At 33.8% G+C, this 23582-nt stretch overlaps 1 protein-coding gene and 1 pseudogene across 3 annotated transcripts in view; both read right to left on the bottom strand.

Annotated features, from left to right (window-relative positions):
• Positions 1 to 23582, bottom strand: part of LOC124091941 (actin-related protein 3) — a 60746-nt gene that overhangs the window by 10905 nt on the left and 26259 nt on the right. Inside the window, exons 1-8 of one of the 3 annotated variants that reach the window (XM_058578524.1) lie at positions 23197 to 23227; positions 22046 to 22148; positions 20962 to 21086; positions 17490 to 17600; positions 14783 to 14878; positions 12862 to 12969; positions 9926 to 10069; positions 3140 to 3313 (exon numbers count right to left, since the gene is read on the bottom strand). In XM_058578524.1, the coding sequence (XP_058434507.1) occupies positions 3140 to 3313; positions 9926 to 10069; positions 12862 to 12969; positions 14783 to 14878; positions 17490 to 17600; positions 20962 to 21033 (705 nt within the window). In that variant the 5' untranslated portion in view covers positions 21034 to 21086; positions 22046 to 22148; positions 23197 to 23227. Of the gene's footprint in view, positions 1 to 3139; positions 3314 to 9925; positions 10070 to 12861; positions 12970 to 14782; positions 14879 to 17489; positions 17601 to 20961; positions 21087 to 22045; positions 22149 to 23196; positions 23253 to 23582 lie in introns of those variants that run through there. The other 2 variants (XM_046443561.2, XM_058578718.1) reach the window with 2 other exon arrangements.
• LOC124103117 (splicing factor 3B subunit 4-like) lies at positions 3329 to 9116 on the bottom strand (annotated as a pseudogene).

Raw genomic sequence — 23582 nt, forward strand, 5'->3', positions numbered from 1 at the left:
AAGACTTTTAAGAAAATTCAAAAATAAAAATTATTGAGTAGTAGTTTTCGTAGGATATAGAATAATACACTTAATAATAACTAGGCAGTTATTATTTATAATAACTAGGCAGTTAAGTCCAACCTCAATGAATAAATGAAAAATTAATGAATAAACAGAAATAAGAAATAAGGGGAAAACTTGGGAAGAGCTGAATTTTAAGAGATAAAGAATCACATTTTTATACTTGTCTCAAAAGTGAAAAAGTCAGACATATAATATTATAAATACTATAAAATTATTGATTTACCAAACAACAATAATCTAACACAAGGAACAGGCTGAAGGGAAAAAAAAAACCTACATAAAAATTAACTTACATAAAAGGAGATTAGTAGTAACACTGGGTATATTAAAAAAACAACAATACAAGTAAGTATTTGGAAATCTAGAGGTGATTACCAAGAGTAATTGTTAAATAAGCACTAGTGAATATTCTGTAGAACATAAAGGAGTTAAAGGGTTTGACAAGCTTAAAATATTTTTGGTTTAAACTTGCCCGTGTTACCTGACCTTTAAAACTATGTGCATACATCTTTTTAATTATTTTTTTATGAAACTGTAAAGAAAATGTGTCATCTGAAATCTTAAAACTCCAGTATACTAGTCTGAGCACAATTCCTTATCATTCTAGTGCTCATTCATTTGCTACCAATTTATAATTATATGCCAGTCCATCATGGTCTCCAATCCCTGACTGCATCCTTCACTACCTCTAATTCTACCTTCTAGATTCACTCTGTCATTCTCTGTGCTATTAACATTAACTCTGTCTTGTCCTTTTGCTCTGTTCCCATACTGACCCAAGAGAAAGGAACTAGTACATGACTGCAAGTTTGGAATACCAAATCTCACTACAGTGAGTAAAAAAAAAAAAAAAAATTACTGTCCTACTATCATTAATATGCATTCAACAGTCACCCTCTCAATTTCTCTAAAAAAGTGATTATGAACATTATTATTTTCTATCATCCCCAATCGTATGCCCAATCTCTTCTCCCAATACATCAGACTGATTCCACTTCATGGAAAAAAATAAAACTATGAACTATAAATGACAAAATTCCTCAACTGGCTACCACTCTTTTAACCATGTCACTTGTACATTTTCCTGTACTCACATTCACTCCTTACCTCCCATCACTGGAATAAACCCTTTTTAAAAAACTCAAAACTAGCCTCAGACTTATTTTCACAACTGACTTCTTACTAGTTTCCAGTAGCTACTATCCTTTCTGTTCAGTCCAGAAAGCCCACAATGCTAACTTCTAAACCTTTACCTCTCAAGATGCACCAAGCTGACTCACAGCATTTCATTGAAACTGTTCCTCTAGAATCACCATTAACCTGAATGCTGAAAAACCCACATGCATTTCACAAGTGTCTTCTAATATTAACTCATGGAAACAAATAGCACTATTCAAACTTTGTCCTCAAAATAATTTACTTCTCTCATTTTTGTAACTATCACCCTCTGTAACTGTCAGTGTTCTTTGAAGGTTCCTCTTACTCTGCCTATCCATAAAGTGCTGGGTTCCCTAGGGTCAGATTCTTTACCTTCTTTGACTCTGCACCTTTCCTTGGCTAATCTCTTCCACTGTGCCACCTCATTGTGATAAATTCATGTCTATCCTCACCCCAGGACAATTACCTTTAGTTCAAAACCCTTAGAACTAAAGTGTCAATTTTTAAACCTCTTTAAAAATGTGTATAATAAATTCATCTGTTTCTACCTCACCTACCCCTTCCTTTTCAGCATTTGCAATTTCTTTGGATGGCACATCTAGTTGCTCAAGTCATAAACTTCATTCATAATCAGATTCTTCATATTCTTTCTCCCCTCATATCTATAAGCAATTATTAAGTCATATTGACTATTCTTTTCTCACTTTAATTGTCTATTACCTCTTTTCTCACTTTAATTGACCTATGGTCATTATTTATCTGAAAAACTACAATAAACTCACTGGTTTCCAAAACAATTCACACCTTTGTTCCAATCCATCTAACCCAATGCTGCCAGAGTAACTTAATACTGTATATTAATATGTGCCACTTCCATGCTGAAGATTTCTGACTATGAATTCAGCAAACTCCCTTGAAGAATGTATTTGTCATTTACAACCTAGTCCACAAAATAGCTATCTGGACCATCTCCTACCACTCTGTTCCTCTGTAATTATTATTATCTAGCTCTTTCATGTCCTAGACCTCTGCTCAGCTTGTCTCTTTGCCAGAAATACATATTCCTAACACACATGCCTGACAAATATCCATTCTTAATCAACTGGATCTCCCAAGCAGACTTAGATGCTCTCTATTCCTCAATATTCCCCTCAATATTGTTACTGTGTTTATTCAGCATGAAGAACAGTTATTTTTTAAGTGGTTAAATCACACTTAAATGTTTAAATCACAATATTCCCTCAAAAGACACATGCATTTCATTAAAGCAACTTTACCTATCTAAATAATTTGTCATTCTTTGACTTTAATAAGCATAAGATAATTTTTTCATCTTTGAATACCCAATGATTAAAGTTAAGACAATAAAAATTATATCCACTTAATATAATAGTGAATAAACTTAAAAAATAACTGTTCTTCATGCTAAATAAGCACAGTAACAATATTAGTGGTTTTAATAAAGTTAAATTTCTGGTACTAAATTATTAAAATAATTTTATTATTATTAAAATCACTTATTTCATTTCCTTAATATAGTCTTTATGTTGCTAAGATTTCATAGAGAGAGACTATTTTGCTACTAAATACTTCATGAGAGTCAAGTGAAGATTCTTTGCATAATGGTCATTTTACCTTAAAGCAGTGTTTTGTAGAATCTTTCCAACATTTTAAATGATTACAAATAATTTAAGGGCCTCTTCATTACCCATGCTCTCCCATGAATCCCATAAGCCACTAAAAAAGAAAGTTTTACTTTTTCCAAGTGTGTTTTAGAAGTTTTTTTTTCTCAAAAAATATAACTCACTATATTTTAGTATTCTAAACAAAGTTTCTGAGATTAATGCTCTCTGAATATCTTCCAGTTGATTTTCTGAATATTTCAAAGCAATTCCATCTTCCAAAAAAACCTTACCTCTGGATGAAAAAAGATTTCAGGTCCCAAGAATCTCTCATAACCAACATCAATGGAAAATTCTTTCTTTGAGATAGCATTGATTCCAGTATACTGCTTAATCCACTTTGATCCATCTGTGTCATACTTGTTAAACTCTTTTACCAAATCTGGGCAGACATAACTATAGCGTTCCTTAAAAAACAAATAAAGAAACAAAAGTAAGTTTTCCTATTGCTTTAGGGAAAGTACAAGGATGGCATATAATTAATAAATGAGAATCAAATGAAAAAATAACTTCAGAAAATAAAATTAGGGAGCAGAAATAGAAAAATATTTTGTTAAGATATTAGATGTGTAATACAAATAAACAGCTCATCTATATTTAATATGACTTCACATATAAACAAAATTAAGACTTGCAAGGCTAAAGAATCAAACTACTATATTAATGTTACCTTCTGAAAACATTAATATTTTCTATTTCAATAATTATCAACTGTGTTCTAGAAAGGAAAAACAAAGTATACAATGAGAAAAATAATTAATAATTGCTACCATACAAATTAGTTATAGATTCTCAATATCCAACTGGAACAAAACGAGATTTTTGCATTAAGTAAATGAATAAAGAAAAAAGGATGGAAACATGAACTACTCTGTTTTGCTATTATTTGCAGGACTGAATTATTGCATATCTAGTTATTTGTCTTAAAGTTTCCATCAAAAATATAATTCAAAAACATCTCATTTACAATTAACAAACTCCTGACTACTAGCCTTATACGTTGATGGTTAATTTTAGGTGTGTCAACTTGACTGGATTTAAGGACAAGCAGAGAATGGGTAAAGTACTATTTCTTCATATCCATCTATGCGAGTGTTTCCAGAAGACTGGTGTGTGACTTGGTAAATTGAGTGGGGAAGGTCTGTTCCCAGTGGGTATGTGTGTTTGGAGAGGTGTGTTTGTGGGGGCGTAGGGGGAATTTCAACATTCAGTTGGCAAGAGGCCCAGACAGAACTTAAAAGCAAAGGAAAGGCAATTTCTTGTCTCTCCTGTGTCGATGGGACACCTCTTCTCTATTGCCTAAGGACATCAGACACCAGGCTTTGGACTCCAGGGACTTGCATCAGCAGGTCCTCTAGGTTTCCAGGCCTTTGGACTGGACTTAGAGTTACACCATCAGCTACCATGGTTCTGATGCCTTTGGATTTGAACTGAGCCACACAACCAGAATCTAAGCAAACCTAGTTTGCAAATAGCCTGTTGTGGTACTTCTCAGCTTTCATAATCATGTGTGCTAATTCCTCTAATAAATCTCCTCTCATATTATCTGTATCTTACTGATTCTCTCTAGAGAATCCTGAATAATGTTCATACATTTAAAATAATTTACTTATCAAGGATTCTATCCAACATAAATACTAACATAATTGTTAATAATTAAAAGACAAAGTGAAAGAATACTACAAAAAGATGGAATCTCCATACTGTTTCCATAGTGGTTGCACCAATTTGCAGTCCAACCAGCAATGTATGAGTGTACTTTTTCACCACATCCTAGCCAACATTTATTGCTGCCTGTATTCTTAATGACTGCCATTCTGACAGGAGTGAGATGAAATCTTAGAGTAGTTTTGATTTGCATTTCTCTAATTGCTACAGATGTTGAACACTTTTTCATATATTTGTTGATCAATTATATTTCTTCTTCTGTGAAGTGTCTGTTCAGTTCCTTAGCTCATCTACTGATTGGGTTATAAGTTTTTTGAGTTCTTTATATATTCTAGAGATTAATGCTTAATCAGGAGTGCATGTGGTAAAGATTTTCTCCCAATCTGTAGGCTCTCTCCTCACACTATTGTTTCCTTTGCTGAGAAGCTTTTTAATTTGAATTCATCCCATTTATTGATTCTTGATTTTACTTCTTGCACTTCGAGAGTCTTGTTAAGGAAGTCAGATCCTAGGCCAATCTAATGAAGATTTGGGCCTATTTTTTCTTCTATTAGTTGCAGGGTCTCTGTTCTAATGCCTAAGTCTTTGATTCACTTTGAGTTGATTTTTTTTTTTTTTTTGAGTTGATTTTTATGCAGGGTGAGAGACAGAGGTTTAATTTCATTTTGTTACATATGAATTTCCAGTTTTGCCAGCACCATTTGATAAAGAAGCTATCTTTTCTCCAGTGAATGTTTATGACACCCTTGTCTAGTATGAGATAACCATATTTATGTCTCTGGTTCCTCTATCCTGTATCATTGGTCTACAAGTCTATTTTGGTGCCAATACCATGCCGTTTTTGTTACTATAGCTCTGTAGTATAGTTTAAGGTCTGGTATTGTGATGTTTCCTGCTTCACTTTTCTTGCTAAGGATTGTTTTAGCTATTCTGGGTATCTTATTTTTCCAAATAAGTTTATTGATTGCTTTTTCTATTTCTTTGAAGAATGTCATTAGGATTTTAATAGGAAGTGCATTAAATCTGTATAACACTTTTGATACTATGGCCATTTTGACAATATTAATTCTGCCTATCCAGGAGCATGGGAGATCTTTCCATCTTCTAAGGTTTTCTTCAATTTCCTTCTTGTATGTTCTGTAGTTTTCAATGTAAAGGTCTTTCTTTTTTTTTTCTTTTTTCTTTTTTTTTTTAACATTCATGAACATTTATTTTGACCCAAACTGCTAATTTTAACGTTTACAATTATGAAAGACATTTATATGGTTCCAAATGAAAGCCACATTAACAGTATATTCAGATAAATCAAGTTTCCCTCCATATCCTCTCCCTTCCCCCAGGGATTTTTTTTCTCTCTCCTTTTTAAAAACATAAACAAATACATATATGTACTGCCCCTTATAAAAGGTAGCTCAGCATATGTATTTTCTTCATTTAATATAACCCAGAGATCTCTCCCGGAGACACCTAAATTTTTTTTTTTTTTTTGGTGGCAGGGATTGAACTCAACACCTCATGAATGCTAAGCACATACTCCTATCAGTCAGCTATATACCCCCAGCCCCTTCCTCATTCCTTTTCACAGCTGCACAGTACTCTATTGTGCACTTACCAGTTTATGCAACCAGTCCCTTACTAATGGACATGTGAGTTGTTAGCTATAATGAATAGCTCTGTGCATGTTACTTCCTATTTTTGCCAGCATAGCTCCAGGCACTTTACTTCGCTTCCCATTTTAATGTCCCATGTTATAAACCAGAGGATAAGTTCTATATAAGGACACAACTGCTACAGTGCACAGCAGAGTCCAGCTACTGAAACAGCACAATACAAAATAAGCCTTCAAAATGTAAATACCCTTACTTTTACCTTACCGCTCCTCACAATACACCATTTCTTAAGAGAAAAGTTACTTCACCAAGGAAAACCCACAAAGAATATACAAGGATCAAAGTTTTATTTTCTCTGGGCATCTGCAAAACACTGGACCAATGTAAAAAAGAAAAAAGAAAGAAAGAAAAACCTCCTTTAAAAAAATTTGCATTGGTGGGGGACTGAGAGGGACTAGCGCCCTAGCCCCAAGGAGCTATAGCAACTCTGATTGGTCCAAGGAATCGAAAAGGTATCAGAAGGATAGAACAGAAGGAAGAAGAATGAGAATTTACTGAGGGAGAGGGCCTCGAAGTGGGCCACGAGGGGGAACTGGAGGCCGGGGTGTGGGTCTGGGTGAGGGGAGGGGCCCCCGTTGGTAGCCATAGGGTGGGGGTCATGGAGGACCAGTGTATCCATGAGGTGGCATCAGTGGAGGAGGCCCACGCATACCATGTGGAGGCATAGGACCTGGGTGACCCATGGGAGAGCCAAATGGAGGTCCTGGGGGGGGGGGGCATGCCCATTGGAGGAGGCCCAGGATGAGGCATTCCAGGTGGTGGTCGGGGTGGTGGCTGCCCCCCAGAGCCTGGAGGTCCAGCATGTGGCTGGTCCTAAGCCATGAAGGCCATGGTGGGCAGCTGCATCTGAGACATTCCTAGATGGGGCATCCCACCTGGTGGGAACGGGTGAGGATGAGAATGTCCATGACCAGTATGTCCAGCCCCTGGGGTTCCTGCTGATGGAGGGCCATGTCCTCCAGCCCCAGGCGGCATAGGCGGTGGGGGCATGGCAGGAGGTATCCCAGGTGGGAGGGCTCCAGGAGGCGGCATCGGAGGTGGGAAGGAGCCAGGAGGAGGCATGCCTGGTGGAGGAAGCCCAGATCCCAGTGATGACACCACAGGGTTGGGGGCGGAAGGTGGAGGGGGCGCATCTGCGAACAGCTGATGAGGACAGTCAGCCTGGGAGAGTGGGTTCTGGGCTGCTAGAAGTCGTTCAGCTGCTGAGCCATGATGCTCGCCCTTAGAGTCCTTCTTGAACGCATAAGATACAGTGATAGGGCGGTTACAGAGGTACTGCCCATTCATGGCCTCAATTGCTGCATCCGAAGCATCAAACGAAGCAAAATTAATAAAGGCATAACCTTTGGAATTGCCTGTATCGGGGTCCCGCATAATTTTAGGTGTTTGTAAGATGACCCCGAAGGTGCTAAAAGTATCATAAAGCATCAATCTCTGGGTCCAGGTTCCCAATGAAAATGTTGGCCCCTACATCCAGGTTTTTGTTGTGAGCAGATGCCTTGTTTACACGTATTGGCTTTCCATAGAGTTTGATCATGTTCATGATCTTAATGGCATAGTCAGCATCTTCCTCACTCAAGAATTCAACAAAGCCATAACCTTGGTGCTGGCCAGTGACTCTATCCTTTGGCATGTGGGTGTTGACCACGGGCCCTGCCTGGAGAAAGAGTTCCCAGAGCAGTGGTTCACTAACCTTCTCATCTAGGCCCCCCACGAACACAGTGGCATCCTGGTTCCATTCGGATATCGCCCTGCAGCCATAGCGAAAGAGCTCCCACCGTCTCTAAGCACCAGCTCCAGCTCCACCCTCTCTCAATGTAGAGGTCTTTCACCTCTTTTGTTAGATTAATTCCCAGATATTTTGTTGTTGTTGCTGTTTTGAGGCTATTGTGAATGGAGTAGTTTTCCTAATTTCTCTTTCAGTGGATTTATCACTGATGTATAGGAATGTGTTTCATTTATGGATGTTGATTTTATATCCTGCTACCTTGATGAATTCATTTATTAGGTCTAGAAGTTTTAAAATCAGTATACTACAGTAAAGCAGCTACGTCAATGTTTATAGCAGCTCAATTTACAATAGGTAAATTATATGGAACCAACCTATGTGTCCCTCGACAAATGAATGGATAAAGAAAATGTGGTATATATACTCAATGGACTGTTACTCAGCTTAAAGAAGAGTGAAATTATGGCATTTGCCAGTAAATGGTTGGAGTTGGAGAATATCATGCTAAGCAAAATATGCCAATCCTACCAAACCAAAGGCTGAATGTTTTTTCTAATGAGGATGTTAATTCACAATAAAGTGGAGGGACACTAGGGAAGAATATCATTACCTTAGATTAAGTAGAGAGAAGTGATGAGAGGGGAGGGGAGGGGACGGGATGTGGGAAGAAAAGATAGGAGAATGAAACAGACATTATTACTTAATATATATATGTGACTACATGACCAATATGATTCTACACAAGTACACTCAGAAAAATGAAAAATTATATCCCATCTATGTATGATATATCAAAGCGCATAAATGTATTCTACTGTCATGTATAACTAATTAAAACAAAAAATTTTTAAAAAAGATGGAAAACTTGATAATCTTATATGAAGTCTTTCCCCAAAATCTGGAAGTAGGAATTAAATGGTAATTATGTTCCTTAAAAACATTCAAACTGAACATCAGTTTTCCCTGGAATAAAATTCCATCCCTAGTAGCTTTTTTGTTTTGCTTTATTTTAATATCAAAAAATTTCCAAAGTTGAAACAACAGTGTCCACATTAATTTTTTATATATTGGTTACCAACTCAGGGTGACTTCTAGAAGCCATTTAGTAATTTCTTTATAATTAAGTACTTCATTCACCTTCATTGCTAAGGTTTAAAAAGCAAAGAAAATTCCATAAACACACAAAAAGAGGCAAATAAATGAGGTTATTTTTGTGAAGGCAGTTTTGCGTTTAGGTATTCAAAACATAACAGATTGACTGAAATTTCAATTATATTGGCAAAGAATAAATTTGAAAAAGCAATGCTGAGTATTTTGATAGTATGCATGAAACATTGATATAATAAAGAATTATGTAAAAAGAAAATGAACAAAATAACTTATACAGCCTTCACATTTTTCTTTTGTGTTTTATACCTTTTGAGTCAAACAATGTATTTCATACTATAGTCCAATTAATGACATCAAAGTTATTTTAATAGAAGAAAACCGTTTAGAATTAAAATGAAGAATTCAATGAATACATTAAGATGTAATAATTCTAGAGTGAAATAATTACTCATTTTTAATAAAAGGCATGATCTCAAAAATGTATGTTAAAGTCATTTGTTGAAACATCCTATGTTAGGGGGCTGGGGCTGGGGCTCAGTGGTAGAGCATACACCTAGCATGTGTGAGGAACTGGGTTCAATTCTCAGTACCACATAAAAATAAAATCAAGGTTAAAAAAAATCCTGTTAGTCCTCTCAAAAATGAAATAGGGAAATAATATGCTATGAGTTTATAATCCTTAAAAATTTCCTTGCAAGAAATACAGAGATAATAATTAACAGTATCCATAACTAATTGACAAAAGATTTTTAAAGTGTTGTTCCTGAGAATTTCCTTCATGCTAATGTCACACATGTGATTTTAATTTTTAACAAAATTACACTTTTGTTACTACAGTTTACCTTTACTGCCTTTGCAGTTTCCAGGGATTGCTCTGGAGGGATGCCTACTTCTCGGTCTCTCAACAGCTGCTGAATAAAATATGTTATATCTCGTCCTGCGATTGGAATGTGTTTAATACAGCTGCCAATCACATACCCTTCAGCCTAGATGAGGAGGAAAGATACCAAGTTTACTTTCAGTGTCTTGAGAATGATTATAATCTAGAAAATAAATCATTAAAGAACAATTTCTCAAGTTGATATATTTGAATACTCAAGAATTGCTTTATCACAGAATTCTTCACCTCAATATTCCTCAACTACATTCATCACACTGTATCATAGAATTTATAATACTACACAGAAATTATGAGTACAAACGGCCAACAACTTAGGTTTATTCTTCAATTGACAGTGGTTTATAATCCTGATTAAAATGAGTCAACATGAGCCATGGTACATGTCTGTAATCCCAGCAGCTTGGAAGGCTGAGACGGGAGGATCTTGGGTTCAAAGCCAGCCTCAGCAGAAACAAGAAGACCCTGTCTCTAAATAAAATACAAAATAGGGCTGGGGATGTGGCTCAGTGGTTGAGTGGCCCTGAAATCAATCCCCAGTTTCCCCCAACAAAAAAAAAAAAAAAAAAAATGAGTCAACATGGTTTAAACAGTAACCGTGTATCAGAACATTTTATATCTTCTATAAATTCAGAAAAAAATATATATATTGAATTATATCACCAAAACACTGATCATTAACTCAAGTGGTCACTGTTTTCCTGATGAAGCACTCAATTCACAAGCCTAAGGCAATTCACACAACCTCACAGTGCTAAATTAGCTAAATTCTGTAGAACAAACAAATGCACAAATATACTGATATTACTCACAAGTATAACAAAATGTAAAAAATTAAATTTCAGTACAAAAGAACATTAGGGGTGTCTTAATAGAATACTAGGCATCAGATTTATCCTTTCAACTTAAAATAGAAAATTAAATAAATTCTATTAAATACAGGTTTTCAGACATTAGACAACAAGCAGAATAGTGTAGTGATTCCTACTAAGAAAAGGGAAACAAACAAGGTGAATGCTCTGCTAACGTCTGGGAAAGGAAGACCCACACAGAGCTTGAGGGTGTCAGGGATACAGAATTTAGAGTTCGGGGAAACCAAGGTGGCTAACATTTGTCAGTCATGTTACGGAACTTAAGGGAGTATCCCATTTCAGATGACTAGTTAATCAGTATATTCATGTGATAAAATCATCAAGGACAAAGATGAGGAGTAGACAGAAGGGACTCCAGAACTCATACATTACCAGAATAGTTCATGTTCCCCCTAGCCAGAGCTTAAAGACATTCCCAAGCATAGGACATCAAGTAGTGTTCAGAAAGGTATTGCCTCCAAAACAGGGACAAATCAACCCTAGCAAAAGCCTCTTCTGGACATAGTGTCATTTAAAAGGAACGCTTGAAAGGACCAAACTGATTCCTAATAACTGTGCGCCAGAATAAAACACTAAAATATTTAAAGGATTCCAAAAATCCCAGACCCAACAATGTGAACATAGAGTACTTAACAAAAAATTATAAGCATTCAAGGAAGTGGGAAAATACAAAATGATAAAAAGGATAAAACAGGTAGAGATAAGGCTATTAAACACACTAATATATAACCCATATAATTAAGGTCAACGGAGAGATTTGCAAAAGGAAGAAATGAAGGATATAAAAAGACCAAGAAATAAAGGATGTAAAAAGACCCAAATAGAACTTCTAAGGAAAAAAATAATAGGTCTAAAATAAAAAATACATTAGATGAGATAGATTAGATTATAATGAAGACAAAAGAATAGTGAATTTGAAGACATGGCCATAAAAACTATCCAAAATAATCAAGAAAAAAAATTAGACGAAAAAATGAACAGAGCATCAGTTAACTATAAGACACTATCAGCGTAATATGTATGTAATGTAACTGGAGTCCTTAAAGATAAGAAAAGAGCTGGGCATTGGGGTGCATGCCTATAATCCAAGCTATGTGGGAGGCTAAGGCAACAGGATGACAAGATTGAGGCCACACACTGGGCACTTATTGAGACCCCGTCTCAAAACAAAAAAAAAAAAAAGAAGAAGAAAGAAGGAGGAGGAGGAGGAAGAAGGAGGAGGAGGAAGAAGGAGGAGGAGGAAGGAGGAGGAGGAGGGCTTGGAATGTTGGGAGGAGGGGGGGGGCTTGGAATGTTGCTCAAAAGTACAGCACTTTCAAGTACAGAAAAAAGGTGACATAAAAATATGTGAAGAAATAACGAACACTTTCCAAATGTGAGCTGAGCACAGAATTCAAGACCAGCCTGCGAAACACAGCAAGGCTCCACCTCAAAAATGGGGGAAAAGAAATATTAAAGGACACAGTTTAAAAAGAAGAAAAAATCTGGGCCTTCACAAAGGTATAAAGAATACTAGAAATGAGTATATTAAAATGAGAAAATAAGAAAAAAATTATTTTTCCAAAATCTGTTTTAGCGATAACTGACTAGTTATTATGGGCTGAATTTTACCTTCCAACCACCTCAAATTCATATGTTGAAGTCCTTTAGGGTCTTTAAAGAAGTCATTAAGCTAAATTGAAGTAATTAGGGTCATTTCCTTTAATAACAGACTTGTGTCCTTATAAAAAGAGATTAAGACACAGATACATGAAAGGGAAAAGACATAAGACGACAAAAAAAAAATGATATCTTTTTATAAGTCATGAAGAGAGGCCTCAAAAAAATCATACCACACACCTTGATACTGGGCTAACATTTTGTAATCTAATTACAAAATTTTAATAATTACAACAAAATTTAAGGCATGATACCTAAAGTTTTTAAAAAGTTATATTAATTCAAAACTTAGTTTTGATGTTCTGATTTTTATTTTATGTTCTGCCCAGCAATTTTTAAATATACTTACCACAGGAATAACATGAGTGACACCATCTCCACTGTCTATTACCGTACCAGTCAATGTCCGTTCTCCTACTTGTCTTGAGGTCCAGGATGCAGCTAAGGCAAGAACAGCCTTAAGCAAAATGCATTAAGACAGGTAAGAAATAAAAACAAAAATAAGAGTTATTAGTAAAAAATAGTTAAATGGAGAACTTTATTTAATTTTAAATGTAGAATCTGTAGAAAGAAAATACATAAATTTTGCATTGTGCAATAAAATTCATTGAGAAATTTACAGATTTATTTTTGTTTCAGGAGCATATTTACAAATTTTAGTGAAAGTAACTTTTCTCCTAAAGTGAAAACATAAGGAGCAATAATGTAAAATACTATAGTACTAAAGTACCAGAACCTAAAATATATTCACATGTTACAAACCACAATGGTAAAAAAAGATACAATCATCCAACCATCAGAATTAGCAGTAAGTAAGTACTGCTCTTAAAAACAACAGCTTTGATTTTGTTTAAAATGCAGCATACATTTAGAACTATGTAACAAATACTTTTTAAATGCCACTGCAATATTTGCTAAGAAGCAAACAACAACTAAATTTCACCAATAAAAGAAAATGTCAGGGGAGAAATAGTAAGCAAAGGTGACAAGATAGCATTTTTCTATTAAAACAAACAAGCCCTTGGCATAGCAACAATTCTTTTTAAAAAATTATTTACAGGAAAAACAAACAAAAAAAAACTACCTAACAAGAATTTTTAAAGAATTCTTTTTTAAAAAAGTTCAAAAATTAAGAAATTATTAAAAGAACTAAAAAAGGTCTTCAACTCAAGACTGAATGCCTTACAATAAAGTCCCTGATAAAGTATACATAACTCCTTAAATTCTTTTAGCAAAAAAGCATAAAAGGCAGCTTATTACCTTTATGGGCTGCATTAAAATTAAAAAGTTCTTTGCTATCCAAGCCAAAATAATCATGCCAATAATTATCATTTACTGGTACTATCTACCCTGGAGTTATAAAAACTCCAAGTTCAATCTCAGGAAAAAGTGAAGTCAGACAGACCTCAGCTCGTATCAAGCATTTAACTCTGAATGAGCTACCTTTAAGTTTTAGGTTTTTTGCTTCTACAAAAAATAGAGCACAAATAAATATAATTATTAGGGATGATGAATTAATATAAAGCACTTGTGATATGTCAGGTATTACATATGTTACAGAATTAAAAAACAAGAGGAATGTCTTAATGCTGAGGGGTAAGAGAAAGTATTACACAAAGATAAATAAACAACTTGTGATGAAATATTACAAGTGTTTATTATATACAAGATACAGGGGGGGGCACAATGAGTAAGTCATACCTAAAGGTAAACCAATTAAAAAGACTATGATGGCCAGGCACAGTGATACATGCCTATCCCAAGCAACTTCAGAGCCTGAGACAGGAGGATCACAAGTTTAAGGATAGCCTCAGCAACTTATAAGACCCTGTCTCAAAATAAAATTTTAAAAGGGCTAGGGATGTACTTCAGTGGGTAAAGTGACCCTAAGTTAAATCCCAATAGCCCCCTGCAAAAAAAAAAAAAAGGCTATGATAAACACAATGTTACAAGGATAAGTGAATCGTAAAGTTCTGGGTATGGAGTATAGGAGGATACACTGGATATTTATTAGTTTCCTTATTTCTGTTCTATAAAAGCTCTTGAAATATCCAAAGACCATTAATTTACTTACTTTAATAATTCTCCTTTTCTGACTAAATAGATCCATTTCCTATAATATTGTTTATAAATTAAACTCAGGAGAGAACTATGGTATGCTTCTGAGGTTATATTTAAGCTTTCATAAAAAAAAGAAAAAATTGTGTTTTAGGAGCAGAGTAAACCAGATTAAAATTTAAAAGTCAAACTTAAAAAACAGAATTTATTACCTGCACAGCAATGTACAAGCCTGGTACATTGAAGGACTCAAACATTATTTCAGCAGTATATTCCCTGTTTTCTGGAGTATTCAGTGGAGGTTCAGTCTACATTGAATTGGATAACATTTTGAAAAAATGATATTAGACTATCCTAATAACTTCATAGATAATTTTAAAATGATAAATGATTTATATCAAACATAATATTTAAAAGGCATTAAACTCATAGGTACAAGACACGAAAACCAAAAGAAAACTACAAAAAATTCAAACAAAATATTATATAAAAATAATATGGCTATTTACTTAAAAAAACTGAAATGCTGTTATCACCTCACTCAAATAGATTAAACATTGAGAAGGAAGGTGGGGGGACAAAGGGAATGAAGGAGAGAAAAGAAGAGAGAAAAGGTAAAGGTGGACAGATCAAATCATCTTAACACAGTACTGACCTCTAGGCAAACAAATATCATGGTACTTGTTAGTGGGAGAATCCCCATCTAAGTAATGTTTTAAACAGAACAGGAGTTTTGTCTAAAACTGCAGCAAATAAACTGAGATTCCATGGACTTAATGGAAGAACTTCCTGGAAAAATGTTATATTGTTACATAACCATTAAGAGTATCAAATAGAGATGCTTACACAGTTCTCCTTTTTAAATTATGTAGATGGCATACAACATTCTGAAACCTCATAAGTTAAGTCTAGATCAGAACACATCCTCATGAGGCAAGAAAGAATTTTGGGAATAGCACTGGCAATCATGGTCCTCATGTTTATATCATGGTTCTCAAGCTTGACACTAGGTATACCTCTAATACTTATGAAAATGATTTAACAATCCAAACCTTTGCAGTATCTCAAACATTTAAATGTGAAAAACAAAACTTTTAAATTTAAGAAATATAGAAAAATTCTTTCTCCCTGTAAGATAAGGAGTGATTCCTTAAATTCAAAGAGTCCAAATTACCAAAAGTATTAATGACAAAACTCGATTACAAATTAAATCTTTTTCTGTTTTGAAAGTCACTATAAAGTAAAAGACAAGTAGACTTCTTCCATATGTAAAGCCTTTAACAGGTAAACTCCTTGTTCTATTTAAACTCACATAGAAAAAATATGCAACTGCATTAAAAAATTTAAAGATTATTCAGTATATATAAAATTAAGCAAACTAAAAACAAAGATAATTAAACTCCAAAAGAGAAAATTTCTATATATAACAAAATATAATCAGAGAACCTCACAAAGGAAAATATGCAAATAGCTAATAAGCACATGAAAAAGTCGTCATCATTAGTCATCAGAAAAATGCAAATTAAAACCAAAATGAGAAGTATTATACACCCACAAGAATGGCTAAAATTAAAGACTGACACACCAAATGTTAGGTAGAATGTAGAAGCAATCAGATCACCAACATATTGTTGGTGGGTGTGTTAAAAGGTACAACTCCTTAGAAAAAGTCCAAAGAGTATCCTACAAAACATGCACCGGACCTATGATACGGCAATTCCATATGTACATATTTACACAGGAGAAGGGAAACCATGTTGACAAAAAGACTTATAAAAGAATGTCCACAATAGCCAAATTGTAATAGTCAAAAACAAGAAACATGCTGAGGGAAGGAAATTCTACTAGAGAGCACATCTTCACTGATTCCATTTATATGAAACTCAAATAAAGGCAAAATTAATCTCAAACTAGAAGAAAAAAAAAAAATAGTTTGCCTCTAGGGCATAGGGGGCAAAAATTAACTAAGAAAGGGCATGAGAAAACTTTCCAGGTTGACAATCATGTTAGATATCTTAATAAACATAAAGATGTATGCAACATCAAAACCAAAGGTGGAACAAACCACATCATGCATCCAATTCTAGGAAGTTAGTATTTCAATAAATAAGCAAATAAATAAGAAAGAGAAAAAACATATGTGTTTAAATGAAATAACTATCAGGGGAAATTTTTTAAATTTTATTTATTTACTTACTTTATTTATTTATTTATTTATTTATTTATTTTGTAGTTGTAGATGGACAGCATGCCTTTATTTTATTTGTTTATTTTTATGTGGTGCTAAGGATCGCACTCAGTGCCTCACACATGCCAGACAAGTGCTCTGCCATTGAACTACAGCCCCAGCCCAGTCAGGGGAAATTTTTAAAAAAACAAAAGTATTTTCCTCTGAGGAATACAAATCAAGGGGCGAAAGATGTGCTATTTCTTTGTTTTAAGTCATATAAAAGCATTTGATTTTTTTAAAGCTATGAACTTAAAAACCACCATTTTGATAAAATGAAAAAGGTTTAAAAATTATTTTGTATTTTTGCTTCTGAGAAGAATCAAGGAAATGATAATCAGTCTATTTTTAAAATAGGAAAGGACCATAGGTTTATAACTTTTTTTGGAAAAAAAAGAAAGTACCTCAAGTTTCCAACATTTTTCTCAACATTACATACTGACTGATCATAAAAATTACGTATTAATTATCAAAAGTTCTTAAATGCCTATACTCTGGTTTTGGACAAACTACTACCCTACTGGAACCTGTAATTAGATGGTCTTAAACATGACAGTTTTATAACAAATCCTTTTAGATATGACAATTTAACAAATGATAGATAAAGTATGTCCTGGTGAAATAGGTATGACATAAATATGTCCAGTGTTTCTTCAAAACTTTCACCAGTAAAATGAATAATCTGTACTTACCAAAAGAAAATAATGGTCTTCAGGTTCTGCCCTTAAATATTTAAAGATCACTTGCTCCATAAACCTTTCCATCAAGTCCCAATCTTCAACTATACCATGGCGAATTGGCCACTTAAGACAAAAAAACAAAAAACATTATATTAAAACAAAATTATATAAAAATTATTGAAACAAAATTACATAAAAACAAGAAATTATAATAAAAAATGAATGAAACTGCTAAAAAATACTCCAGGGAATATTAGATCATTAGTGGATATTAATATATAGTTCCTTAGGTATGCTAATGATGCTGTATATAGATCATCCTTAGGAGGTAGATACTTAATTTAGAGAAATAAAATTACTTCCATAATGTATATTCAGATGGTTCAATAAAAAAATGAAGTATATCAAATGTTAAAAACTGTTAAACCTAGATGGAACGTTGCTGCACTAGTTTTGAGATTTTTCAATATTTTGTAATGAAAAATCAGTCAATTTAAAATTAAGCCTATAAAAATCACAGTTTATCATAATTTCTTCACTACTGTTTAAGAGAAAACAATTTACTTGTAGCTACTAAGTTCTGGATAATGAAAGTTTAAGGTAGATATACACACACACACATTTCCATTTTTTTCCTATCCCCACCGTCATCACTGTAGTTCAAGTCACTAACATCCCTTGCATTAGCTACCGTGCAAGTCAATTATCTCATCTTCCCCAGAACCATGCTTACCTCCCCCAAATAATTTCTCTTCACTGTTCAAAGCGCTATAAAATTTTCTTTATAAATGCTATCTCATTAACCTTCACATCAATGCTGAATAACTAATAATATATCCACTACCCACATGAATTTAAATGGAACTCAAAAAGGTTAAGTCACAATTTAAGAGTAGAGTTTACATGTCTATTATCTCAGCTATATGGGAAGCTGAATCAGGAAAAATGGCAAGTTCCAAGTCAGCCTGAGTGACTTAGTGAGCCTATGTCAAAATAAAAAAATAAAAGGAGACAGATGTGGGGGTACTGAGCAATGTAGCTCAGTAGTATAGCACTTGCCTAGCAAGTGTAAAGCCCCACTCCATCCCCCGCCCCAAAAAAACAGTGAATAATATCACAGAGCTCTCAAAAGCAGCATTACCAAAACTCAAGTCCAAACAAGACAACTTAGTATAATTAGTCATCTAGTAAACCTATTGATGTTTGCACACATGGTGAACTCTAACAACAATTTCAACATTCTTTCCTGGTCTACCTGTCCAGCCTCCTCACTTCTTTCTATTTCTCCACACTTCAGGCATGAACTAGTTTTGGCTTTGGTATTCCTCAAACTTTACAGCCTTCTCGGATACTAGCCTATATGCCCTTAGGCAGAGACTTTGCCTGCCTAACTCACCCAGCAAATTTCTATTTTACTCTTTAAGCCTCAGCTTAACAATTTACTTCTCAAGGGCTTTTCTGAATGTCCAAAATAGGTTATTTACTCCTGCAATATGTGCCTACAACATCCTGGGCTTCCCTTTTCCTAACCTCCACAAACTTGTAATAATTTTTTCAATATCTCCCTTTCTACCAAATTGTAAAAACCTTCAAGTCATGAAAGCAATTTTTCTTATTTATTAAAGTATTCTCATCACTTGGCAAAGTTGCAAAGATTTTGATACATTAGGTAGTCGTTCATTAACAAATTATGAGAGAAGGGAAGAAAAGGAGTACAAAAAAGGAAAACTGAAAATTAGGCAAGATTAATGTCAAAGAAAAAGATGATAGTGGTCAAAATAGTGTTTATCTTTTGCAAGGGATGAAGTAGTAAGTGTGGGAGTAGGCACAAGAAAAGCTTGTGGGTTACTAGATTTGTTCTACATCTAGAAACCGTTAGGATCAGTCACAAAAATTCGTAAAAAGATTATAAAAAGACAATAATAAATAATTTATGATTCAGAAAGAGGGAAGGAAAAGGATAGGAAAGGAAGATTAAAAAAGGGGGGGGGGGGTGCAGAGCAGTATTTCCAGGGCACATAAGCTTCCAAATGGAGAGAAATGGCATAGACTGAAATAAAACCAGGAGGGAAATATCTCTAGATGTGGCAATGTGGAAATGAGAGGAAGCCAATCCACTGAGGACCCTGAAACCCAGTGAGCATAGCAAAGTAAACACTGCCCAATTAAATAGGTTAAAATTTTCCCCTTTTTGTGGGGTGGAGTAGGAGGTGGGGTAGAAACAAGAGCAGAGTTAAAGCATCAAGAAAGGAAGCCACAAGGAAGAAGAAATTTATTAACTGAAAATGAAAGACAAAATAAATCAATGTTCAGTTGAGAGTTACGACAAAATCTCAGAAGAAAACAAAGTGGCCAGCCTTGAACATTCAGACATCATTAAAGAAAACAAAATAAGTAACCATTATCAGAATACACAAGAACTCTGTGACAACATTAAGAGACCAAATTTAAGAATTACTGGAATTGAGGAGGATTGTGAGATGCAGGTAAATCAAATGGATAATCTCTTCAGGGAATTAACAACAGAAATTTTTCTAAATCTTAAAAATAAGATGGAAATCCACATACAGGATGCATTCAGAACTCAAAAAAACAAGATCAAAAATAACTTTTCCATGATATAATACAATTAAAATACCTAACATACAGAACAAGAATAGAATTTTAAAAGTCTCAAAAAAAAAAAAAAAAACCACATCAGGTCATATTTAGAGGCAAGTCAAACAGAATCACTTCTCTTTTCTTTGCACAAACTCTAAAAGCCAGGAGGGCTTGGAGTAATGTGTTCCAAGTCCTGAGAGAAAATAACTGTCAACCAAGATGGCTACATCTAGCAAAGCTATCCTTCAAAATCAAAGGAGAAACAAAAAATTTTCCAAGATATGCAAAAACTAAAGGAATTCATGACTAGTAAGCCTAAGTGCCCTTCAGTGGATGAATGAATAAAGTAAATATATATATCTCACATACACACACTACACACAGTGGAGTTTTATTTAGTCATAAAGAAAAATAAAATTATGTCATTTGAAGGAAGATGGATGGAACTTGAGACCACTATATTAAATGAAATGAGCCAAACTCTGAATGTCAAAGGTCACATGTTTTCTCTCATATGTGAAAACTAGAGAGAAAAAGGAAAATAAAGGTGGAGAGAGACAGGGATCTCATGAAAATCAAAAAGCAATCAGTACAGGAAATGAAACCCGTAGGTGCAGAAAGGGGGCAGTGGTAAGTGCTGGGGAGTGATATTGGTCAAATTATATTGTTATATATAGTATGGCTGTATGAATACGTAACAACAGATTCCATCACATGTACAACTATAATGCACCAATAAAAAATGTGGAAAAATAGAAATTTTTATAGTTAAGATGATGAGAGTATTAGGTCTGTAATAAAAGTTAAATTCCAAAGGGCATAATCAGTGAACTAATTTTTAAAAGAAAAATGTTATTTATTTATACAAATCACAGAAACATACCTTTGTTGCATATGTAGGTTTTTCTATTGCTTCATCACCAATGAAGAAGTCTAGGTCATCAACACCTTTCATGACCCTCCTTTGAGCTTGATCACCTACTTTTGCTGACTCCTTAATAGCAATACCTTTAAAATAAGTTATTTAAACATGTCAATAAATTCATTTGCTTCAAATAAGATAAGCTTTTACATTATACTTCTTTCATTATAAAGTATTACAAAACATGACCTAGCATATGTAAATTATCAAAATAAGGCACAGAGGTCATGAGAAACCTGTGACAAAAATCATTTTCCACAATGAAATCAAAAATCATTTTCCACAATGAAATCATAACTTCCACTCAAGAGGCAAAATAAGTCTCAAATGTAAAAGCCAAAATTCAAAGTATTAGTGTGATTTTTTAATCTTTTTAAAAACTATATTAAGATCCACTTTCATTCTGAATAAAATTATAATCCAAGTTCACATATACTTGATGAAGAATTAGAAATTAAAAGTGAAAAATACCAACAACAAATGAGAAGAAAAAACTGCAGGGAGAATTTTTTTAAAACAAACTTTTCTTCATATCTCACCCCTATTTCCTATTATCATGTAGTAATTTAGATATAATAGAAATCTTGTAAACTTTGATCACATATACAAAAAGATATTTCAATTAAATGTAAAGAAAAGCAATTCTATCCTGAAGTATACACAAAAAAAAATAGGTATAAATAAAACAAAAAAACAAAAGTACCACTAATCTACAACCTTTAGACATATATAAATCAACTATTTGATCAGGGTCACCTAAAATCCACTTCACAAATTTAAAAAGTACTCTCACATAATTGAGTCCTAGAAAACTACACGAGAAAAAGAGTAAGTGATAGGTTTGTTCTGGAAAGTAAAAAAAAAAAAAAAAAAAAAGATCTATATGTATATAAGCTCTAAATTCATTTTCCCTTTTAGGGACAATTTTAACAGTGTATTTCTCATACATCACACATTTAAATATATCCTCACTACTCAATGACAAAACAGTTCAGTATGCAATTAAGACTAATGATCCAGTTTGGGGTAAGCCTAATAATTTTACCTTATTCTCAACTTCATTGATTTTTGAGACTTAGGAAGCTTCCAGTACTTTGCATAATCATTTTTCCATTTCCTTGTTTTTATAAATGAACAATACCAATTCACTAGACAAAGGGAAGGGAAAGGGATGGGAATAGGAAAGACAGTAGAATGATATGGATAACTTTCCTACATTCATACATGAATACATGACCAGTGTAACTCTACATCATGTACAATCAAAAGAATGGAAAGTTATTATACTCCATGTGTGTACAATGTCAAAATACACTCTACTATCATGTATATCTAAAAAGAACTAATTAAAAAGAACAATATTAAAAAAGATATTTAAACATAAAAATATTACTATGAAAATTAGTGGCACTCCCCAAATTAAACTGCCTAGGAGTTAGCGACACCAAGCAATGGCTCAAAAGCTTTCTTATCTGATGTGCAAAAGTCTTAGTATAGCAGTAAAAGAAATAAATCAGAAGTGCTAACTCTGTAATGTACAAAAATGGGAATTATTTGAAAGTGAAAAATACAAAAGTGTGTTCAATGAAGACAAGATACAATCTATGCTAATAAGAGCTCTATCAAATGTGATTTTTTTAAACTACTGAAAAATAGTTTATAGTCAGCAAAAGTAAGGTAAACAAAAACAGAGAAGAACAAAAATGCTCCATAGACAATGTACAAGAACAGTACAGTTTTAGGATATTAGAAAGCAACTGAGGTTGACATCTCTAAAGGTAAGATGCCATCTTTATGCTGAAATATGTGCATTCACCAGGGATGTCAACAAGCACCAGTCCTGCAAACAACAATCAAATATTCAAACCAAAGGACAGTCTTTGCAGATTCATTATAGAAGAGGTACCACTTAAAAACCAGAGAGTAATAGTGATTTCCTCAAAACAGGAAAGTGTTTACTCATCAGCTTGTTCATTTTTTAATTTAAGAAAATATTTAGTAGATTTTGTAAACAGACAACTAAACAGAGAGCTGAAATAAAAATGTCAGAGGTACAGAAATAAGACATTTATAACCTGGCAAATCATACTTTTAAAGATCTGAATCTTATAGATTGCCAAAAGTGATTACTTCTTTTACTTTGCTTATTAAGAAATCTTTAAATCAACTAATGTGTGGATTAAAAGAAATACTTACAAGAAGGGATGATAAACTGTGGTTCTGTATTTCCAGCATATCCTAATTTTGTATATCTGCAAAACAAAGAGATTTATAAAGTTTCCCTAATATTTTTAATAATTATGTTAATTCTTTGATTTAATTATGTTAATTCAATGAGATTTCATTGTAAATAGTACACAGAATTCCATAGTTGCAGTTCACTTAACATCTCTGCTTGCAAAATCATAAATGACTATAGTTTTCTTTGATGGGGGAAATGGGTAGTAGGGCTGAAGGCCAAGACACTAGACATGTACTCTACCACTGAGCTATATACTCTGAGGCCGAATGGCCACAGCTTTTGAAGAAATTCTGTTTCAAGAAACTGGTTCTGTTGGAAATAGTAGTGCATGCCTATAATT

Source organism: Marmota monax, unplaced genomic scaffold, assembly GCF_021218885.2.
Source record: "Marmota monax isolate L192 unplaced genomic scaffold, Marmota_monax_Labrador192_F-V1.1 WCK01_AAM20220418_F8-fsc00154, whole genome shotgun sequence".
Lineage (NCBI taxonomy): Eukaryota > Metazoa > Chordata > Mammalia > Rodentia > Sciuridae > Marmota > Marmota monax.